The 24,479-nt window shown below is 42.2% G+C and overlaps 1 protein-coding gene and 1 long non-coding RNA gene across 6 annotated transcripts in view; one reads left to right on the top strand and one right to left on the bottom strand.

Annotated features, from left to right (window-relative positions):
• LOC120409317 overlaps positions 1-12,678 on the top strand; it is a 55,077-nt gene extending 42,399 nt beyond the window's left edge. Inside the window, exons 4-6 of one of the 2 annotated variants that reach the window (XR_005601249.1) lie at positions 2,743-2,830; positions 8,066-8,261; positions 12,606-12,678. This is a non-coding gene — a long non-coding RNA (uncharacterized LOC120409317). The remainder of the gene's footprint in view (positions 1-2,742; positions 2,831-8,065; positions 8,262-12,605) is intronic. The other variant, XR_005601250.1, reaches the window with a different exon arrangement.
• FAM120A (family with sequence similarity 120A) overlaps positions 1-24,479 on the bottom strand; it is a 181,472-nt gene that overhangs the window by 57,695 nt on the left and 99,298 nt on the right. For all 4 annotated transcript variants that reach the window (XM_039547166.1, XM_039547164.1, XM_039547163.1 and 1 more), the window contains exons 8-10: positions 23,626-23,713; positions 16,001-16,225; positions 362-536 (exon numbers count right to left, since the gene is read on the bottom strand). In XM_039547166.1, the coding sequence (XP_039403100.1) occupies positions 362-536; positions 16,001-16,225; positions 23,626-23,713 (488 nt within the window). The remainder of the gene's footprint in view (positions 1-361; positions 537-16,000; positions 16,226-23,625; positions 23,714-24,479) is intronic.

Genomic DNA, 24,479 nt, shown 5'->3' on the forward strand with positions numbered 1-24,479 from the left:
CCTAACATAATACTTTGAATCTAAAGAGCATACCAGGACCAAAAATGACAGACTATTCAGGAAAAGTTAGGCAGTAGCCGGACTGTACATTTTTTTCATGTTAGTTTTCCAACTATAAACCTCCAATTTTGCTTACTGACTCCTATCATTTATATTCATTAAACAATTAAAGGAAATAAATATAGTAAGAAAAAAGATTATAAAGTAATTGATTTATAAGGACCCATTTTTGACAGAACATTAAAATTTTATCTCAGTGACATTCATGAAAGCCTAGTAATTACTCTAATTTTTGATCATGCTGAAAACGTGCACAAGATTATGGAGTTTTGAAGAGAAAAACGATGGCTAGTGTACATACATTCTGGTGGAAGTCTGTTCTTTCTAAAAGCAAGTCTTTCAGTTTTCTTTCTGCTTTCTGCCAAACTAAACAGGACTCCGTAAACATACTGACGAACTGGCCTATAAAGCAGAGCAGCAGGAGGCAGGTCTTTGTTGGCTTCGTCTTCAATAGAAACAGCAATTTTGATTTCACCCTTTGCGTGGAAGAAAGCAGAATAATATTGCACATATGTATATATAAATTTTCCATTCAACATAAAAAGTATGCTAACACAATCCTGCTTTAAAACCATTTCAGTCATATATTTAATCAATACAAAAGATATATTTGAAGAACAGATGCCAAGAGTTAAGCTAGAATTTAGGGACTACTTTCAAAATTGCAGGTGACTTAGCAGCACAAGTCTCACTGAACATATGCTCCTAAATACCTTAGAGACTTTGAAAATCTTCCCCCGTAGTTCCCCCCAGTCTGAAATAAGTTTTTGCTTCTCAGTCACTGACACACACAATTATGCAGGTGATGCAAAGCATTTTAAATAGCCAAGAAATATATTAATATAGCAAAAATATTAAAAATTGAGCATTTTACCAGTAAAGAAACAATTAGGGATACGATGAATCTGCCTTTTTTTTTTTAATGGATCCCAAATACTAGCCAATTGTATTCAAAGACTTAATAGGAAAAGTCAGATAAGCCAATAGTTTGAAAAATCAGTAAAAATTTCTTTATAAAAGTTAGAAGTATATTTGTAATTAAAATATGCTTTAAGTAACGCTATTTAGCTATCCATTTAATGTCTTGTGTGGCTTTCACTAAGTTTTGAATACTAAGCACTAAGTGAACAATTTAATTTAAAATGCTGTATAAACTGAAAAGATACATAAGGTGTATATACACGAATTTTAAAATAAAAATAAAGTGCATAGCTTACTTTTGTGTTCACTATGAAAAAGGATTAATACAATTACATAAATATAGAACTTCTTGTAGATAAAACCTGTTGGGAAAGGGCAGCATTGAGTACAGGGCTGAGGGCCAGGCCTGTCTGATTTATAATCCCAACTCTACTCCCTGGTTGTACTGGCTTGGGGCAGGTTGCTTAACCCTCTGTCTCAATCTGCTCATTGTAATGTGGGAGATAAATACCATCTATTTATGGTATAAATCCTCACAAGGATGTCATAATGTTAGTATCTGTTCTCCCCCTATTTCAATGTGGCTCTTGACAGGGCAGAACTCTGCAAGCATAGTGTCTTTATGCAAGTAGTCAAACCTGACTGCTTTCTATAAGCCCTAACCTGGAAGAATTTTTATAGCAAATTTCTAATGCGGTACAAATGGGCCCAGATCTATCACTTATTAACCTAGACATGGACTATTTTCTTTACTCTAATTGTCTCAGACTATCACTAACCTCTCTTCCTACCATAGATACATTTGGGGGCTCTTGGAGAACACAAAAGTAGATCAATGTCTCCCCAACCTTTTGAGGTCAGGCTCTTTACAGGGTTTGACACTTCAGCTCCTTATTAAAGCCCCCACATTGCTTGGAGTCTTCATGGAGTAATGAGCAAATTAAAAAATGCCCATTTTGATCCACTGTATTCCAGACCTCTCAATACTTTCTCTTGTGTAAAGTCATTTTGGCTCAATGAGCAAGTGTAAGAAGACCATTCAACTTTCTAGTTTCATTTGACATCAGTGTCCTAATCAAAGTTTTCCCCACAAGGATCATATCTGTGTGGGTGTCTGACTACATATTAGAATGACCTGATTCATGTGAAGCTAGAGAATCAGAAAGTACATTCATTTCTTGGGACACATCCGACAAGCCATTAAGTGGTCATATCTGATGTTTTCTAGGATATGCTTTTTTCTCCCCTGCTCTTTTCTCTACCTGTTTGTAATTCTGATTTTTTGAGGATAGTATCTCACTGGACACACACCCATATGCCTCCCACCACCAAGAGTTTGGTGGTTTTTGAATAGAAAGAAATATGTTTACCCTCTGTATAAGTGCTTACTCATTTGCCCATTTCTGAGCTTTGATGTTGGTCACTCTGAAGAAATATTTTTTGCAATCTTTGTGTAACTAGAAAGTTAGGGCAGAGCTCTTGCTTTCTGCTCTTAAAAGATATGAGGAGAATGTTCTGGAACCCCTGAAATACTTATTGTTAGACCATGCTAAGTAGGGCAGAGCACACATGCCAGACTATACATGATTTTTTAGGCTAAAAATCATAAGAACTTGGGGAGTTTTCTACCTGACAAATGCTGCTGAGATCTTCAGAGAATTACAAGGTAAGTACTTTTCCAATCAAGGCAGGTTTCTATTTTCTGACCATCTCCTGAACAAATAATCTATACACAATCCTATATCCCTCTGTTTGTCTCAGATTTTGGAGCGTGTAATGGAGTAATGCAACCACCAACTTGTACTGATCAGTTTTCAATAAATCATCATCATGAATGCACAGCTGCAGGGTATGTACAAACAGCTCATCCTACAAATATTACAATTGCTGAAAGCTCTTTTTGTTTTTGTTTTAATGTTAACAGTGTTTCCATAATGAACAAGGCTGCCGGTTTTTGCCATCTACAATGCCTCTAGCAGATTTTTAAAGTTATCAGAAATAGTAGTGCCTGTGTGCCTGCTGTCAAAACATTCCAAAGTCACATAAAGGCTCATCTGTAAATTTACTAGCAATACAAGTAGAAGTTAGGCTGAGGAACATCCGAGTTATAATATTCTAGGTCCACACATCAGCTGCCATGTCCTTAGACTGTGGCGATTCAGACTTACTCTGTTCTATAGATCAATGTTTGATTCATTCATGTTTTAAGATGTCTGGATTTGTATTTAAAATCAAAGATTCATACATCCCTACTAATAAAAATACCATATCAATAAGCATTTGAACACTTGGAATTAGAAAATCACAGTCTTCCATTCCACAGATCATCATGTGATTTTTTTTTTTATTATGGGGGAGAGGGGTAATTTACACAAGGCAGAATCTTAAATTAGCTCACATATGTTACCTTGTCTTCAGATTTTGAAATTAGGGGAACTGTGCTGAAACTGAAATCTGCTACACATAGAAGGACGAAGATCACTAGACGGTGTTAGGTTTATGGGGAAAATAATAAGGACTTAACCTATCATATAAGCATCTATAAACCATTTCAACCACAAAAGTTACTCCTCCCTTCTAAAAGGACAAACATAAGTTAAATTTAGCAAAGTAGATTTTAATGTATGTTTTCACAGAGGCTCAACTGCAAACTTCTCTCTGCTTACCACAAATTATACCACCCCCATGGCTTTAAAGGCTGATTGTGTTTATTTTTACTGAAAGAGACATGGTAGATGAGGTAATATCTTTTACTGGATCAACTTCTGCTGGTGGAAGGTACAAGCTTTCAAGCTTCATAGAGCTCTTCTTCAGGTCTGGGGAATGTAACCAGAGTGTCTAAGCGAAATACAAGTTGGGACAAATTGTTAAGCATAAGGGGTCCACACATGCAGTAAGAGACCACTTAAAATTAAATAGGCAACTAAGAGATACCAGGCAAACAACTAATGCCACTTTCTACCTGTTAAGAATTTTAAATCTTAACTATTCCTTTTTCCCATTCTATTCTGACAAAGTCTGCACCAATAATTTCTGTAGGGTCACAGACTACTGTCTGTCAAGTACACGCAGAAATGCCACCAATACCAATGTCAACTGCACAAGTGGATCAAGAGTAGTATATGTCCCTAGTAAGATTCAACCTGAACCCTCCCACCCTCTTTTTTTTTTTTTTTTAAACTTTAAATAGGACTCTTAGGAAAATTAAAAGCATTCACTACTAACTTACCTTTCCACTCACAGAGTCTCAATTTAAGATGTTAGAATCCCAATTTTCTCTATAGTATTACATATTATACAAACATCAATACAAGTATCCAATATTTTGTTTGTATATACACTCATTTACTTTACCCACAATTAAAACTTTATTTTGTCTTTTTCTTTTGAATTAAATTCTTTACAAGCTATATTCCAAGCAGCAGCAACATCCCTGAAGTCACATGGCAAGATAGCCAACCCTGGCACAATACTGTTACCTCAATCCCCTTCCTCTCAGCTTTTAGGTTTTCAGTATGCTGCAGATTGTTGTACAGACAAAATAACTGTACTGTAGTAATTGGCAGGGAAATGCAGGAGTGTTTTGGAAACTGGGGAGGGAGTCATTGAGGCTTTTGGTACCCAGGAAGGTATGAAATTTGTATTTGGTACCCAGGAAGTAGTCAGGGCTTTTGGTACTTGGAAGGGGATGAACTGTGTACCCTCCTCTCCATTTAAGGGAAGGGCAGAGGTGTTTTTAATTTTGGAAGTGGGAGAGTAGTAATCCTTGGTAGCAACTAGCTGCTCCACTGCATCCTTTCCCAATATTTGCCACTACATCCAGCAATGACAAATAAGCATATTAGTTAACTGTTTCTGATAAAATGGTAATTTAAACCATCAACAGACTTCAGTGTTCACATCCAAGAGATGAACAATGAAGTTCATACCTCCCAGACCTTTGTTTTAGGCTCTTGGCAAACTCAGAAAATACTGCATCAGTTACACTCACTCAGTTTATGTTTTTAAGGTTTCCCCATAAACATGAGGGTTATAGAAAAATGAAAGCTTTAGATTCTGGAAAACAATTATGAGGCCATTTAAAAATAATCCACAATTACGCAACAATTTACGTGGCAATGTAATCATATAACACGTTGGACCCCGCCTGCACATGTTAAATACCATTTTCTATTAACTAAGAAAACAGATCAGTCTTTAAATATTGATTGCCCTAGTGTATTCAATGCAGAGGTCCCTACATTTATTTATTTATTGCTGGAACAGATTCCTCACAATTTAGAATAATTCTTCTTTTGATGTTTAATTGCTTGGATACTTTCTGCATTCTATGATCACATATTCAGATAGTACGTTTAAACAACATCAAATATAGCATTTGACTATTCACAAAGAAATTAATCAATCAGACATTCGCTTCTGTGTTTTCATTTTACGGATACGGAAAGTAAATGGAGAAAAAGTGTATCAATGCCATGTTATGGTTGAGAATTAAAACACAACGAAATACAAAACTAAACTCTGATGCAGGTACACTTACGCCTTTCAATTCTCAATCACTACACTGCATTAATGTCCATTTTTGTACTGAAATACATTGCTAAACATATATTTGGCAAAACAGAACTCCATGACAAAAAATAAGCTATGTGAAGATTAACAGAAGATTTGTATGCTCAAAATTAAGTGCCTGGTTTGCCAATTTTGGTAGACTTATGCAAATTGTTATATCTATGTTGTTGCCAGGGTAATTGATAGGTTTGTTTAGTGTATTTTTAAAAGATTATCAAATGTGCTCAAAGCTTTAGATGGGAGATATTTTACTACCAAGTATTTAAAATCTAAATTAACATTTAGATAGATTAGACAGATACCTGAAGTCAGCACAGACATTTGTGTTAAACTTCATTGTGCATTGTTTATATTATTTAGAAATGGAGGCAAACTCACAAGCAGGAATCCTAGTTTTCCATGATAAACCCTCCAAAATTCTCCCCCAATAAATAAATAAATAAAAATCCAGTTTTCCGCAATTAAAATGAAACGTTGAACTTCAGTTTCCCTAGTCACAAAATATAGAAGTATCACTTGAACACAACATTTTATTGATATATAGTAAAACCCTGTTTATCCAAGCCTCCATTATCCAGCTCTCTGTATTAACCAAATCATCAGCTGCCCAGGGCTGATCGCCCAACCCCCCGACCCCATCTTAAAATAAGAGATGGGAAGTTCTTTGCCAGTCCTCCTGATTATCCCAATTTTTGATTATCCGATTTGGCTCTGGTCAATCAGATAAACAGGGTTCCACTAGAAATTTAAAGCGCCTTAAAAAAAAATTAACCGCAAGAGGAAGAGGTTATGCGCACTGAATAAGTGACACTGGTACTTTCAGTAAAATTTAATTAACACTTAGTATATTTTTTTTCACAAAATATAAAACCTAAAAGTTCTCTGTAAAAACGCATATTCCACATTTCCCAGGGCAAACGGATTTCTAGGATCCGTGCTCACAAGGTAAGAGAAATGCACAAAATTTTAGTTTTTGATACGCAATGTGGTTAGCCACAAGTCCTCCATGAATTAAAAAAAAAACAACAACAACAACAACAAAAATCATTCCTAAGCATTTTTCTGTGTAAGTCAAGTACAGTAAAAGCTTTTTTATCCGGCATGTTGGAGGACTGGGGGGGAGCCAGTAAGTGAAAAATTCCGGTTAACTAAGAGGGAGGGAGTTTGGGTGCAGGGCATGGGCTCTGGGAGGGAGTTAGGGTGTGGGAGGGGGCTTGCGGTAAGGGGTCGGGGTGCCGGATCCGGGCAGCGCTCACCTTGGGCAGCTCCCCGGAAGTGGCCACCTGTCCCTGCTGCTCCTAGGGGAAGGTGCAGCTAGGCGTCTCTGCGTACTGCTTCTGCCCACATGCGCCACCCCCGCAGTTCCCACTGGCTGCAGTTCCCAGCCAATGGGAGCTGTGGAGTCAGCACTTGGGGTGGGGCAGTGCACAGAGCCGCCTAGCCACGCCTTTGCCTAGGAGCAGCAGGGACAGGTCACTGCTTGCGGGGAGCTGCTTGAGGTGAGTACTGCCTGTATCCAGCACCCTGAAACCTCTCCCACACCTCAACCTCCTGCCTCGAGCCCCCTCCCGCACCCAAACTCCCTTCCAGAGCCCAGGCCCTGCAGTGCCCTCCCACGCCCCAAACCCCAGCTCCATACCCCCTCCCACACTCTGAACCCCTCGTGGCCGTTCCTCCACCTAGGAGCAGCAGGGACATGTTGCCGCTTCAGTGGAGCCACGCAGAGAAGCTGCTGGCCCCACACCAAACAGACTATAAACCAGACTTTCAATGAAGATCAGAAATGCTGGTTTATAGAGCTTTCTGGTTGGTAAAGTGCCGGATAACGTGGCTTTTACTGTATTAGGTTTTACTTGTTCGCTTATATTTAATGTGTGAGGGAAGAGCAAGTTTATATAATTTTCTCCAACCCCCATTCAAACATTAGAGCATGATGCACATTTTTGTAAAACTGATTTTGAGCATCTATTTTGTTGGGTAACCAAGCCTTTAGGAATGGGGCAGTGTAGCAAAGGGGCATGGTCTCCCTCAGAGACTGACAGCGAGGGAGAGCCAGATGTCCCCTGGTGTGGGGAACCTGGAACGCCTAGGCTGCCACACCAGAAGCAGAAGGGCAGGACAGGAACAGGAAATATAAGAGCTGGGCCCTGCAGCTCAGCTGAGCAGGAGCTGCCGAGGGAGGCAGATGCTTCCAGACCGCTGCTGGAGCCAGAACCCACGGAAGACTTTGGCTGTCCCGGGGAGACTGCCAGGTACCAGGACTGCGTAACATGCCCGACACTGAGAAATTGCTGGGATTGCCGCTCACAGTGTACCCCGGGGAGACGCCGGACAACTAGCGTTGCCAGGTCTCTGGTTTTCGACCAGAACGCCCAGTAGTAAAGGGACCCTGGTGGCTCCAGTCAGCACTGCTGACCAGGACGTTAAAAGTCTGGTTGGCGGCGCAAACAGGCTCCCTATCTGGCTCTGCGCAACTCCTGGAAAGCTTCCGGCATCTTCCTTTGGCTCCTAGGTCAAGGAAGGGCCACAGGGGTCTGTGCTGCCTCCGTCCCCAATGACAGCTCAGCAGTTCCTATTTGCCAGGAACTACAGCAAATGGGAGCTGAGGGAGCAGCACCTGCAGGTGTGGGCAACACCCAGAGCCACGTGGTCGCGCCTCCACTTAGGAACCGGAAGGAGATGTCACTGCTTCCCGGGAACTGCCTGAGGTAAGCGCCACCCGGAGCTCACACCCCGCACCTTCTTCCATGCCCCAACCCCCTGCCCAAGCCCAGATCCCCATCCTGCACCCCGAACCCCTCATTCTGGCCCCACCCTGGCCCCCTCTCCCTTTCCCGCACTCCAACCCCCTGCCCCAGCCTGGAGCCTCCTCCTGTATCCCAAGCCCCTCATCCCTGGTCCCACCCACTCCCACACCCCAAGCCCTTGCTCCAGCCCAGAGCCCTCTCCTGCACCCTAAACCTCTCATCTCTGGCCCCACCCCCGAGCCCTCACCTGCAGCTGGAGCCCTCACCCCTTCTCACACCCCAACCCACTGGCCCAGCCCAGTGAAAATGAGCGAGGGTGGGGGAGAGTGAGCGACAGAGGGAGGGGGGATGGAGTGAGCAGAGGTGTGGCCTTGGAGAAGGGGTGGAGCAGAGGCAGGGCAAGGGTGTTAGGTTTTTTTCAAATAAAAAGTTGGCAACCCTACGGAAGACCTTTGGTTGCAGGTACACCGAAGGGGAGTATAGGAAGTAGCCATGGGGAACCAAATTACTCTCTGGCTGTGGTGCTGCCGGAGACATAGTCAGTGTGTTGTGGGTAGATTCCCCACTGACCTAGTGGCAGACCACTCTGCCACTGTTAGAGCCCTGGGCTGGGATGCAGTGGAGTTGGGCGGGCTTACATCCCCCCTGCCACTCCAATCCTGGGGTGACAGTACTCCCCCTCCTGAGGTCAGGAGGCCTGCACTCCACAGACACCCTTTGCCAGAGCACCCTAGGCGGTTTGCTGGGCACTTACCCCCTACCAGCACTCTAGACTGTTTGCTGGGGCTCCCACCCTGGCTGAGGGCCTGGCCCCTGAACTATTTGAGGCCCTACCCTGCCTATGGTTTGGGGCCGGAAACCGCTAATTTCCCCATTTATGTGTGTAGCAAAGGGGCGTGGCCTCCCTCAGAGATGACAGTGAGGGAGAGCCACACCCACCTATATGCTTACAGGCACTGTGTGGTGGGGGGAGGGATGGGGGGAATCAATTAGAATCATAGAATCATAGACTTTAAGGTCAGAAGGGATCATTATGATCGTCTAGTCTGACCTCCTGCACAATGCAGGCCACAGAATCTCACCCACCCACTCCTGTATCAAACCCCTAACCTATGTCTGAGCTACTGAAGTCCTCAAATCCTGGTTTAACGATTTCCAGGTGCAGAGACAAACTACTATAATGAATATATGCAAATGAAATTCCGCAACCACCTATAATAATCCATAAAACCAAAAAGGAAAACTACTCACCTACAATTCTAGTTCTTAGATTTGTAGTCACAACAGATCCACACTTCATAGCGAGTGCCTTATGTGTGACTGAGAGAAGTCTTATTGCAAAATTCCTGACGGCCAGCAAACAGCAAGACTGTGTGCATGTATCTGCTGGAGTCATGGATACTAAGAGTTGCTAATACTGAAAAGTCAATGAGGTGAAAAATATATATTTCCTAATTCTGTAAGAATGGCAAGCAAGTGGGGATTTCCTGTGACTATATTAATTCTTAACCAAGAAATAGATGCAAGACATTTTCTTTTCTAAAAGTACGTATTACATCAGCCCCTTTGCTTGGATCTAAAAAGCTATAAGCATGCTTAAATTATTTGCACTCAGTTTCACCACAGATGGGCCAGTACCCTGGAATGACACTGATCTAGGACATATCAGAGGGTTGTCACTCAGATGCAATGCAGAAGACCAAGATTTAAAAAAAGGTGCCTAAAGTTAAGAGCATAAATCCTTATTTATAATTTAAATAAGTGGGCTGATTTTCAGAAGTGCTGTGCAGCCAGCAGCTCCCTTTAAAATCACTGGGAACAGCAGGGTACTCAGCACTTTGGAAAATCAGAATGCTTATTTAGGTGTCTAAACATTTTGAAAATCTCAGCCCAACTCTCCATTTAGTTTAAGACCACTGAGACCTCAGGTTCACGGATTTAAGGGGAGATATACCTGTTGCACTCCTCAGGACTCCTTCATTGTGTTAACAACAAGTATTAATGATCCTCATTGAAACCTGCTGATTCTGGTACATCCTTTCTGCCAGACGCTGTGGACTAGAAAGTTCAGGGAGTGCAACTGTGCACATGCATTTGTGCACACTTAACACATGCATGCAAATATCTTACGTGCATGAAAATCTGGTATAATAAATAAAAATAATATTACCACCACTCAATTTGCTATCATTGACAGGGTATTTAAACACATTATGGAGGTGCAAATATAGGCAAACAATCTTCTATGCCTAACTTTGAAAATCTGGTCCACAATGTCCTGGATCTTGTGCAGTGAAATGAAGTCTTTGACATGAGACATGTAGTTAGACACCCATTACCCCTGGGGAACAAACTGGACTTTAGGTAGTTAAAAATGAAAAATAGTCACATCACTAGCTTCTTGCTGATGCCATGGGCAGATACTTGGATCCATTTCAATGTGTTAGAACAGAACATAAATCCACTATAAGATTCTTTGTGCAGAAATTCGGAGACCCTTCATTCTTTCCACTATCGCTAAGAACAGCTGAGTAGATCTGTTGAATGATTTGGTCCTTTGTATACAGAAAGCCAGGGCCCGCCTAATATCCAGCAAGTGGGGTGCTGTTCTTCTCTATTCACATGTGGGTTAGGGTAGAAAACCGGTAGGAAGACTGCTTGACTGCAATGGAATTGTGAGATCACCTTAGGAGGAAACAATGGGTATGGTCACAACTAGACTCTGTCCTTGAAGACCATATACTGGGGCTCCAATGTGAGGACCTGGATCGCTGAAACTCTTCTGGCCGAAGTGATATCCACCAGGAAGGCCACTTTCCAGGAAAGGTGTAACAACAAACACATTGCTAGTGGCTCAAACGGGGACCCAATAAGATTTGAGAGGACAAGTTTCAGGTCCCAGGGAAGGATGGGATCTCTAACCTGGGGGAAAACACCCTCTCCAGGCCTTTGAGAAAACGGCTCATCTTGTATGAAAAGACAGGTTGGTTGTCCACTTTGAGATGGAAGGCAGAGATAGCCACTAGGTGAACCTTGACTGGCAAGTATCGGAGGGGTAGCCGTGTTAGTCTGGTTCTGTAGAAGCAGCAAAGAATCCTGTGGCACCTTATAGACTAACAGACGTTTTGCAGCATGAGCTTTCGTGGGTGAATACCCACTTCTTCGGATGGCTTGCATCCGAAGAAGTGGGTATTCACCCACGAAAGCTCATGCTGCAAAACGTCTGTTAGTCTATAAGGTGCCACAGGATTCTTTGCTGCTTGACTGGCAAGAGAGCTAGACCTTGTTGTTTCAGCTGTAAAAGGTATTCTAAGGGCATTGGCTACACTGGAAACTTCAAAGCGCTGTCAGGGGAACACTCCCACGGCAGTGCTTTGAAGTGTGAGTGTGGTCGCACGCGAACACTGGGAGAGAGCTCTCCCAGCACTCCTGGTAATCCACCTCCAGGAGGGGATTGGCTCCCAGTGCTCAGAGACTGTTTACACTAGTGCTTTAAAGCACTCACACTTGCTGCGCTCAGGCCCCCTGAGCCAGCAAGTTAGAGCACTATAAAATGTAAGTGTAGACAAGCCCTAAGACAGTGGTTCTCAAACATTTGTACTGGTGACCCCTTTCACACAGCAGGACTCTGAGTGTGACCCCCCCCCCTTATAAATTAAAAACACCTTTTTAATATATTTAACACCATTATAAATGCTGGATGCAAAGCGGGGCTTGGGGTTAAGGCTGACAGCTCATGACCCCCCCCCCATGTAATAACCTTGCGATCCCCTGAGGCGTCCCAACCCCCAGTTTGAGAACCCCTGCCCTAAGATGAGCTGTAGAGATGACTCAAAGGAGGAATTTGTTGGGAGCACAAGATGGAGACCGTTTCAATTTTTGCAAGGTAAGTAGCCCTGGTGGAGGTCTTTTTAATGCCCAGTAGGACCTCGCAGACCTGCCCCGAGCAAGCCCGCTCCTCCGGATTCAGCCATGGAGCTTCCAAGCCGTCAGATAAAGAGAGCTGATGTTCAGGTGGAGTAGCCAATGATGGTCCCGGGAGATCAGGTCTGGGTGTAGTGGAAGCCTTAGTGATGCCTCCACTCACAGGGCTCACAGGTTGGTGAACCAATGCTGTCTGGGCCATGCCAGAGCTATGAGAATGATTTGCACTCGGCCCTGCTTGATCTTCATCAGAACCTTGTGGATCAGTGGGATGGGGAAAATGGGTAATACAGGTGTCTTGTCCACAGTAACACATCCATGAGAGACCCCAGGCTGTGACCTTGCAGGAAGCAAACCTGGTGGCATTTCCTGTTGTTGCAGGTGGCAAACAAGTCTCTAAGGGGAGTGCCCCCCCCGTTGGAAGATGTCCCTCACAACGTCTGGCTGGGGAGACCACTCATGGTGAGTGGAGAAAAACCTGCTGAGGTGATCTCCCAGCTGGTTGTGTGCTCCTGGGAGGTAGGATGCCTCCAGGCTGATGGACTGAGCAATGCAGAATTGCCACAGGTGGATTGCTTCCTGACATGGGGAGGAGGAGGGAACAACGCGCACCGCCCTGCCTGTTTATGTAGAACACAGCCGTCGTATTGCCGTGAGAACCGAAACAGTCTTGCCCGTCTTGTGAGGTAAAAATACCTGGCAGGCTAGACATACCACCCTGAGCTCCCTGACATTGATGTGGAGGGAAAGCTCATCTTGGGACCAAAGGCCCTCAGTCCTGAGGAACCTTAGGTGGACTCCCCAGCCAAGGGCTGATGCATCAGACACTAGGAACAACAGTTAAAGTCTTGAGAAGGGTACCCTGCACATACCGTGTGGCTGTTTTGCCATCATGACAGTGAGCTGAGGACTGGGTAGATACCATAAGCACTGAGTCCAGGTGATGACAAAAGGAGAAGTATACCATGGCCAGCCAGACTGGGAAAGGTCTGAGACATAGCCTCGCATGTTGCACTACGTACGTGCATGATGCCACATAGCCCAGGAGGCTCAGACATTTTCATACGGTTGTGATCAGATGAGCCTGGAGAGACCTATTAGGGATGTAATTGAGGAAACCGATTGTCTGGAAGTAGAGCTCTTGCTTGCACAGAGTCAAGTACCACACTGATGAACTCCATCCTTTGGATCGGGATAAGGGTGGACTTCTGGATGTTCGACAAAAGACCTAACATTCTGAAGGTCAATTGAATGAGACAGATGTTTGCTTCAACTTGAGCTCTGGATCGGCCCTTGACTAGCCAGTCATCGAGGTATGAAAATACATGGACTTCCTTTCTTCTGAGAAAGGCTGCTACTATTGCCATGCATTTGGTGAAGACTTGCGGAGCGGCTAACAGGCCGAATGGAATCATCACAAATTGGTAGTGAACTTGGTTCACTACAAATCTTAGGAAACGTCTGTTGCCATGGAACTGTCTGAGCAATGAAGGGTTCCAGCAACCATCACGGGTGGTAAGAAGGAACTGAAGGGGTAGTGGGGTCAGCAGGGCCATTTATAACGGCGCTATGAGAGCATGGCACCAGAAGCCACTGGAGCCGATCCAATGGATACCGTTGGGGAGAAAAATTCCAGCAACTGTGCTTGGGGCACGCACACACCTACGTTGGAATGGACATATGCAAGCACCTGAGGAATAAATAACTTCTTGCAAATTCTTTAAGCAGATGGTCTCAGACATCCTGATTAACAAGAAGTATCATTGTGGGAGATCTGGGCAGGAAGCAGGTAGCTACTTTTTCCTCTCCCCATATGGAGATTTAGAATGTATCAGGGGAGTCCTGCAAATCACTCATCCAGACAACAAGAGTTGCTGCAATTGTGTCAGGCCAAAAACTAACACAAAGTGCACCAAAAGTACAAAATCACAGACATCAAAAGCCACAAATGAAGTCACTGTAGGAAAAATAATGTCATCAGTCAATATATTATTATTCCTGGGGGAATTCTGTGCCGCCACACAATGCAGAATTTTGCAGAAATTAACACTGTGCGTAGAATTTCCTTTCCTCCACAGAAATGGGCTGCAGTGCTGCTAGCCACCACCAGGGGCCGCTGGACCCAGCAGAGCCCAGCTCGCCTATAGAAAACACTGCTGGGGGTAGGGAGAGGAAGCTAGAGGGTTCCTGGCAGCTACAGTTCCCAGCATGCCCTGAGGGAAGGAGAGGGCAGCACACAGGAAACTCCATGCAAGCCTTGGACTGAGCATCAAGCTGTTTCTCCCTCTGGATCCATGGGCTCTGGGGGACACGGGTATCTGGGCTAGGGAGGCGGGGGGGAGGTGTTTGGCCCTGCAGCTGGGCTGGGGGGAGGGGGGGAGGATAAGAGGCAGAGAAACAGGAACTGGGTTGTCATAGGGGTTGCTTTAACTCTCTACTCCCTGAGGGAATTTGTGTGTGTCTGTATTGTTACAGACATACTTGCTGACAGGTATTTTGAAATTAATTACCAAAATAATTGAAACTGGTGTGATTATGTAGTGTTATTTTGACAAATAAAATTTGCGGAATTTTAAAATATTGTGCGCAGAATGCCCCCAAGGAGTAGTATTATCTATATTGCTACTGCACAGAGGAGTCCCATCCCTATTGGGCGAGGCACTGTATAAACATAGCAAAGTGACAGTTCATGCCTCAAAGAGAGCATGGCATGTCCATCTGCAAATTAAATGACATTCTGGCTTTAAGGATATCAATGAGAATAATATAATAATGTTTAACGATCCAGTGACTGGACTTATTGCTGCTACAACTGTTGTGGATGGAACTACTATAGGCATTAAGTTGCTTTGAACAGGAGTGTGAGAAGATGAAACAGGATCAGAAGGGTCAAGTTGTAGGATCTTTTCAGCCTGCACTTAGAGGGAGGTTTGGATTGAATCTTGTACTCTGAATCTATACTAAGCAAAACCAAAGAGTTGTGCCAAGGGCATCATTGCATCCCACTGGCTCTAATGACTGAGACAGTGCTGACCTCTGATAGTTCCAAAACGCACAGCTTTGGAAAATCCCATTAAAACTACACTGAATCAACTGGCATTGACACAGCCTCTTCGTAGTAAGATGAGGAACTCTCCTCCATTGCCGTGGAAGATTTGCTCTCCAAGGCCATCCAGAGAGATTTCTGTTGGACTTAGAGTGCAGAGCAGTGATGTTCAAGTGATCTCCCTAAGACCTGCCCACTTGCCATGTATTTGCCAGGCGCTGAAGATAGCAATCATGTTTATCCATAATGAACATTTTATGGCCACACCTGGAGGAATTTCTTAAGCTGCTGGGCTGTTTCTCTTCAGGTATACCAAGAGAAAAAGAAACAGTGAAGGGAACAAGAGAGCCAGACAACAATCACATCAAAATAAACATCTAAACGATTCTGAAACAGGTAATGTCAGAGACTGGCAGAGGTGCCAAAACCTCAAGAAGCACCACACACACCACACTTTTTTAAAATAGAAAAGGGAAAAATAGAGAAAATTCAGGGAAAAAAGTCAGCTATTTTGTGAGTAAGCAGTTTTAACAATGAGGGTCAGACACCTGTTGTGCAATTCACTCCCAGAGCTACTGTCTGGAGCTTCTTTTTCACCAATTGTTAGAAGTGCTAATAGGCCAGAGCTCTAAGCAGGAGCAAGTGTGCATCACCCCTCATGATAGTGTCTGGTCAGGTGTTTACCTTTACAGAATCACTGTTTCACAATACCTGAGTTTGAAAGTCATACCTTGGTTAGGACATGAAAGATGTAGGGATACATTAACCCCTTCTTGTGCCTGTGTTCTGCCACTCTTAATACTTCAGGTGCTACAGGAGGCAATGGAGGGGTGGTAATATCCATATGGTTCCTGGTGGGCATTGACAACAGACATGGGATTTGTGGACTACTGGCTTGATTCCCTTTGACTTCAGCTGCCTGGCTTCCTGAAGAGGCAGTCGAGGAACCTTCTGCCTGTAATACATCATACAAAAGAAAACATGCTTTTATTGGTTACATAGAAAAATAAACTCGTACATTAACAGAAAAAAGGCACTTTGCATGTCTCTCCCTGCACCCACAATGGGAGTTTAAATTCATAACTTTGCTAGACACTAAAAATAATGGCTTTAATAAAGGCACCAGATTAATGGCTTATTACAACAAGCTGAAAACCCCGACCCCCTTTTTTGGCCTATGACTGCAGAGGTGTTACAGGCAACTTCACCTTGAATGGTGTCTCAGAATACATTAACTATTCATTCTAAACCATCTGTTTCACCTTGTATTTAGCTGTGACACTCTGGGTATGTCAACATAGCAATGTCACTCAGGCTCAAGGGGATATTTCATTGCTGTGTAAACTTCCAGGCTCCAGAGTCCTAGAGTCCAGACCCCAGCCCAGAAGTCTACAAAGCAATGAAATAGCCCCGCAAGCCCAAGTCAGCTGACATGGGCCAGCCTCGGGTTTTTCTTTGCTGTGTAGACATACTCTCTGGGGCCTGGTCTACACTAGAAAATTAAATCGGTTTAACGACATTGGTCAAGTGTGTGAAACATCCATACCTGAGCGACATAGGTAAGGTGACCTAAGTCCCTGTGTCGACGGAGCTAGGTTGACAGAAGAAACCTAGTTAGCGCCTGGTGGGGAGGTGGATTACCTATGCCAACAGGAAGGTGGTGTCTACACTGAAGCGCAGCAGCAGTGCAGCTGTGCCACTGTAGCATTTTAAGTGTAGACAAGCCCTGAGTACCTTTCCCGCACCTGACGAAGAGTTCTGTATAGCCTGAAAACTTTGGCTTGTCTACATCTGAAATGCTATAGCTGTCTCTTTCACCAACAGAAGTCAGTCCAATAGAAGATATTATCTCACCCACCTTGTCCAACAAATGAAAACATTCATCTTTTTTTTGGCTATACAAAAGTGCAAACATGTAGAATGGATTACCCAAAGGCAGCTACAGAAGCTGCAAACATGAACAGTGTAACGTACTACTCTTAAGGTACATACGGCTGTAAGTGTAGATGTAGAGTACAGACACCACACACCCAGCTAGCCTGGGTACAAACAGCAGTGTAGACAGTGAGGCATTGCTTAGGCAGGTAGAGTAGAGTCCTACATGCCTGAATCCCCAGGACACTATTTTTAGCAGTATAGTGTCCCACTGCCTCTCTTCTGCCAGAGCCTTTCCCTGTCACAGTAAAAGGCTCCTGCAGCAGGGAGTTACCAGAGCTTTACCTTGCTGCCTGAGCCTTTCACAGCGGCACCTAGCTACGTGTGTAGTGCATGTACTCTAAAGGCTGCCACAAGTGTAGACACAGCCTTAGGAAGAAATAAACACACAACTACAAAATGAGGAATAATTGTCTAGACAGTAGTACTGCTGAAAAGGATCTGGGAGTTATAGTTGACTCATATTCAATTTGTGAACCACAACATGATGCAGTTTCAAAAAAGGCTAATATCATTCTAGGGTGTATTAACAGAAGTGTCATATGTAAGGTAATTGCCCTGCTCTCCTTGGCACAGGTGAGGCCTCAGCTGGAGTACTGTATCCAATTCTGAGCACCACACATTTAAGAAAGATGTGGACAAATCTGACAGTCCAGAGGAAAGCAACAAAAGTGATAAAGGTTTAGAAAACCTGACCAAAGAAGAAAGGTGAAAAAACTGGGCATATTTAGTCCTGAGAAAATAGGACTGAAGGGGAACCTGATAACAGTCTTCAAAATATGTTAAGAGCTGTTACAAAGAGGGATGAAATCAATGTCCACTTAAGGCAGGACATGAAGTAATGGACTTAATCTGCAGCTAGAGAGATTTAGTTTGGATATTAGGAAAGACTTCCTAACTATAAAAATAGTTAAATTCTGGAATAGGCTGCCACGGGAGATTATGGAATCCCATCGTTGGAGGTTTTTAAGAACAGGTTAGGTAAACACCTGCCAGGGATGGTCTATACTTGGTCCTGTCTCCGTGCAGGGGGCTACACTAGTTGACCTCTTGAGTTCCCTTCCAGCCCTACTTTTCTATGATTTTATATTCATAAGTGAATCAAAATTATAACCCTAACAGAATGCTGAAAATAAAATCTTCCTATTCTGTGGTTACTCTAGTCGTTGTTTGCCTGCAAATAACCATTATTAAAAACAAGATATATTCATGTCATTGTGCAGTTTAAATTTTAACTTTTCATATTCAAAAGAATAAAATATTAATGTAAAGAAAAATTCCCAGTATAGCAATAACAACCTCTGATAAACATTTCTGGGGAGTCATTGACTAGTTGGGCAAAGGCAAAACAAAGGGCCTTCAACTCCAGCCTGGCCGGGGAGGGGAAGGGAGAGAGGAGGAGAGAAGGACGGGGGGACAAAACCTTCCCCTGCTCATTTCTTGAGCAAAATGGGAAAACATACAAGCACTGACCACGTAAGGTGATTTGAACTGAGGGGCCGATGGTTTTTTCCCCATTATGAATGAAATTATGTTCCCTGTGTTAAGAGGGCTGCACAAGATTTTTGCTGCCTCTTCTGGTTAAGAGTTGCTAGTATAGCATTCAATTCTGTTGCTAGAAATTCAATTCAATATTAAGGGTACATCCAGATCGATCCCCGAACGCACTCCCGTCGACTCCGAAACTCCATCGGCGCGAGCGGCGGTAGCGGAGCCAACACGGGGAGCCGTGGACGTCGATCCCGCGCCGTGAGGACCCGAGGTAAATCGATCTAAGATACTTTGACTTCAGCTACGCTATTCACGTAGCTGAAGTTGCGTATCTTAGATCGATACCCCTCCCTAGTGTAGACCAGCCCTAAGATTTACAGCCAAAAGTGACATACTGTTGGACTTATCCAACAATGAAAAAGTACTTGGATAACTTTCAGAGATGCTTAAAAGTAAAAGCAGAGAAACCCATAAAAAATCTCACCAACAACAATCTGATAATCTCTCAATTTAGGAGGACATCATAAATCATATTTTCATCTGAATTTGATATCTACTACTATAACAAGTAATTCCTAAATTGCTATAACTGAAAGACTAAGGTTTGTTAACTTTGTGCATGTGACAGCACTTTATGATTAATCAGTTTCATGGTTTTGCAGATGTGAATATCCCTTCAAATGCAGAAAGGCGTGCAGGGTCCCCAGCTTTTTTTTAGGTAATTCCAGGTACCCCCATCAAATCTTTCTAAATACCAAAAGGGAAGCAGACAAATCCTTATTAAAAAAGTTAAGGATTTTTTATTTTAAAGAAGTCAAGGCACACTATTCAAAAGGGTGTTCCCTCAGAACACAGAATTTCAAAACAATTCAAGTGGGCACTGCCCCTTTCAGATTACTTTAGGCCACCTGTAATCCAGATTTAGATTTAAAAAAAAAAAAAAAGTTAGATAGAAAAGGAATGGTTAGAACAAAACAATCTGTGATAGTACTTTTTTCAAGCAATAGCGGTCAGATATAAAATGTTTTTCTAAGTACACTTAGTTAGCACCAAAGTGTCATATTTATGGTATATTTTTATTTAGATTTAATTATTGTAAATAGATTCCTATCCCCAATTCTAGTGGCTCTAAGGGTATGGCTACACTTACGGTTTGCAGCGCTGGTCATCCAGCTGTGTAGGAGCAGCGCTGGTGTGTGGCCACACTCACAGCTACCAGCGCTGGTGTGTGGCCACATTTGGAGCATTTGCAGCGCTGTTGGGAGTGCTGCATTATGGGCAGCAATCCCAGCATTCAAGTGCACCAACGTGCTTTTCAAAAGAGGGGGGTGGAGGGTGGTGTACTGTGACAGGGAGCGGGGGGAAAGAGAGAGGGGATTTTTGGAGCCAACGCTGTGTGTTAGCTTCCTGGATTGGAAAAATCACAAAATGTTCATGAGCCCTTAGTCTTAATTCTAATTGCAAACAGCCTGCCTTCAACACAGACTGCCCCCTGATTCACTCACTCCCTGTGGTGTACTGTGACAGGGAGCGGGGAAGAGAGAGATTGGAAAAATCACAAAATGTTTGCAAACCCTAACAGCCTGCATCCAACACTGTTTCCCCTGCCTCTCATTTGATCGTTCACAGCCAGGTACAGATAGCTCCTGTTTGCTGTGATCAGTGTTTGTTTTTATAGATAAGCAGTTCAAACGGAGCTCCATCGGCTCCGTTCTGTTTCATTCACTCTGCCTGCCTGCCTCTCATTTGATTGTTAACAGCCAAGTACAGAACGGAGCTCCGATCGGAGCTCGTTCACAACAAAACAAAGAGAGGCTGCATAACAAAACAAAGAGAGTAATTTATAAAAGCATTCTGGGATACACCTTATTCCCTGGAGGCCAAACACAGCGCTGGTGTGTGGCCACACTTGATGACCAGCGCTGCAGCACCAGCGCTGGAATCCTTATTCCCCATGCTGAGTGAGGTGTACGGCCAGCGCTGCAGCCAGGGAGTTGCAGCGCTGGAAGTGCCCTGCAGGTGTGGCCACTTACTAATTGCAGCGCTGGTGGAGGCTTTCCAGCGCTGCAAATCGCCAGTGTAGCCATACCCTAAGAATGAATTTAGAAGATGCTGAAATGGCACTATAAATAAGAATTTACAGAAACACTGTGCTGCTATTGAGGGGGAGGGAGGAAATCTAGTTAAAAAAAAGTGTACTACCACAAGACTCATGTATTTGCACTATCTAGGTTATTACCAGGCTGAATAAAAATTGGTTTAGAAAATTCTAAAAATTTGATTTTTTTAAAGTTAAATACAGATTTTTATTCTTTTAATAAATTTGACATTGACAACCTATGTTAACGCCTAAACTTATAATCTATTAAAAACATTACATACAAAAATATTGAGTACATATTTGCTGATAAGTTCCAAAGTAATACCACTAAACTGGTGGAAGTCAATGGCTTACACCTGGAACCAGAGTTTGCTGAAGTATTAAACCAGCTTTTGATAGCTGTAGCCTCTTCTGCAGGTACAGAGACCATCATCTTCATTTCAGTTTATTCAGCTAGTTCCGTTCAATGACCAGTTCGTTTAAAGTTTAGAAACCAATTGGAAGTAGAAAAAGAAGGAAAGTTAATTTTCCTTTCCCCATCTATGAATAAAAACTATTAAATCTACTAGTTCTAAAGTCTTGATGACATCATTACCAGAAATAATCAGTTCAATTCACTAACTACAGATAATACTTCCTCTTTTAACAAATCAGTTTTAAATGCAAGACATGTTTTGATAAATGCAAGACATGTTTTCCCCTCTGTGTCCAGCAGTTAAGGTAGTTTTATTTAATAAAAAAATTAAAATGCGGTTTTGTCCATTTTTAACTGAATATTAATGTCCATCCAGGCAGAGCTTGACACACATCACAAGTAAAAAATTAATCTAATAAAGAAGAAATGCATCAGTCTCCATTTTCTAACATAGTAAGAAATGTAAAAATTAAGAATCTGAATAAATGTAAATTAAGCTGCAGAATTGCTTAAATAAATGTGTATAGACATAATATATCCTCCTGGTTAGCAAAAAGCAGCACACAGGCTATATTTAGTTGCAAACCAACATGTTTTAATGGTTACCAACCTCTCTCAAGAAAATAACTAAAAAGTACAATTGCAATACACAATTAAAATCAGTAATTTAAATCAATCCACCCTACATAATTCACCCAACACTGCAAACAACACAATGGTATCCAAGAGACCACTAGTACCTCCACAGTTAGGAGTATTATTTTTGTTAGTATTTATTTGTATTACTGTAATACCTAAAAGGCCTAACCGAGATGGGAAGCCCATTGTCCCAGGCACTGTATAAATGCATAGCGAGACAGTCCTCACCCCAAGAGCTTGCAATTTAACTAAATGAAACAAAGGATAAGAGAAAGGAAGCATTATCATCAGGGTTGGCGCTAGCTTTTTGTTATAGGCCAGCTTTTCAACTCCCTAAATGATCTACCTTAAAACTTCACATGCCACATCTGATTCCAATGTGAAATTCTTCTGGAAAGTTTGAAAACACACAAAGTTTCAGAGGAACTAGATTTTAAAAATGTATTTTCACCTTTCAAAGATTTTTCCAATATTTTGGCTACCTCTCTGTGAAATAAATATAACTACAAACTCTAGACTTGGCTTTTCCTATAGTGCTTAACAAATACAATTGCTTTTAACTGGTTTAGGGGAGGGTAAGGAAGCAATTACACATTTAAAACTGTTATCACAGAAACACGAAGTATACACTTTAAAATGTACATAGATACTAGTATATACATGTGTCCATTTGATTATCTACACACCAGTTTTCTGCATACTTTGCAAATTGTATGGCCCTATGGAATTGTGAATGGTCCACATGCAGATAGCTATCACACAGGGAGTGGCTTGCAGGACTAGGTATGGATGGGTGAGGTCTGTTTCTGACTGTTATCAGGTTAGCACTATAGGGACAGATCCAAGGTGTTATCTGACTGGAATTTCCAGATTAAAAACTTGTATTTTATTTTATTTTATTGGGGGGGGGGGGGGGGGAGAAGAGAACTAACACATTCTCAAAAGGGTTTATAGCTAAGAAAATAAGGTCTTTTCACCATAACTCCAGACTTTGGTTTGGCTTTATTTTATTTTTTATTTTTTTTTGCCTAAGAATAAATTAATTGCTAGCCTTCATCTCTATTATAAACTTAGTTTATATTGGAGGTATAAAACGTGTGAATTTTCAATGAAATGTAGTTGAAACTTGGCATGTCTGGCATGATGTCCTTCAAATAGACAATGGTTTTGACACTTGCTTTTTACTAGAGCAATTTTAAATCAATGTTGAATTCTTAAGGTATTAATTGTACCATCCTTACATTAAACTCATAGAATTACTTTACTATTCATTGTGAAATTAATCCCAACCATTTGTAAAAGTAAAATCTCTAACTGATAATTAATACTATTTTTTCCATCTTTGAATTCTCGTACATTAATTGATAATAATGACTACACAGTTCTGAGTTGTGCATTTATGCCCTACCTTCAAACATCCGTAATGGAACTGCTCACAACAGATAGACCATGCAGAGCTTGAGGGATATAGCAAACATCCTGTAGATGCTACATTAAGACTACTAAAGGCATTCATATTGAAATCAACAAAGTATATTATCATCGTGTATATGAAATGTGCAGAAATATCCAAGAATGACAGGGTGAGCTAGTTTACTGAGTTTACAATTTTGTACGCATATCATGACATATTTTAAGCCATTTCTCACTGTATATTACAGTTTGTCTTTTTTTTTATTTTTTTTAAAGTCCTCACGGGTGCTTTTGAAAGTTTTACCCATATGCTTGTAAGGCTGTAGCAATAAATGTGGAGGTTTGGAACTTAAGATATTACCTTTGTTTGGTCTCCTGGGTCTCCATGTGCTTGGTTTTCTGACTGTGTTCTTGTTTTTTCCCAACTCATTTTGTTCCCACTGACATGGCTGAATAAACACACAAAAAGAAAAACTACAGTATTTAGTGCAAAATGGAAGATGCATCTTAATAGCTTTATTAATAGTCAATGAGAATTTTTATCAGTGAGTGCTCTAATTTTAAAAGACACCATATAAATTAGAAATGCCAATATACAGGAGTGTCTAGAAAGCAGTGTAATATCACCATAATTGTCAATTAAATGCTGCTAATATTTGGATTGTAATTTTAAAAAACTATAAAGTTTCCTTTATAAGGACTAAGTATTATCTCCACCATCCTTTACCTGCTCTTAAAAAACCTCCAATGACAGAGATCCCACAACTTTCCTATGCAATTTATTCCAGTGCTTAACCAACCACCCTGACAGGTAGGAAGTTTTTCTTAATGTCCAACCTAAACTGCCCTTGATGCAATTTAAACCCATTTCTTCTTGTCCTAGCCTCTGAAGTTAATAAGAACAATTTTTTACCCATCTCCTTGTAACAACCTTTTATGCACTTGAAAACTTATGTTCCTCCCCTTAGTCTTTTCTTCAGACTAAACATCCAATTTTTTCAATCTTCCCTCATAGGTCACATTTTTTTAAACCTTTAATCATTTCTGTTGCTCTCCTCTAGACTTTCTCCAGTTTGTCCACATCCTTTCGGAAATGTGGTGCCCAGAACTGGACACAATACTCCAGTTGAGGCCATATCAGCATGTTTTGCTTACAACACTCCAGCTATTACATCCCAGAATATTTGCCTCCCCCCCCCACCCACCCCAATGGTA

This window comes from Mauremys reevesii, linkage group 7, assembly GCF_016161935.1.
Source record: "Mauremys reevesii isolate NIE-2019 linkage group 7, ASM1616193v1, whole genome shotgun sequence".
Taxonomy (NCBI): Eukaryota; Metazoa; Chordata; order Testudines; family Geoemydidae; genus Mauremys; species Mauremys reevesii.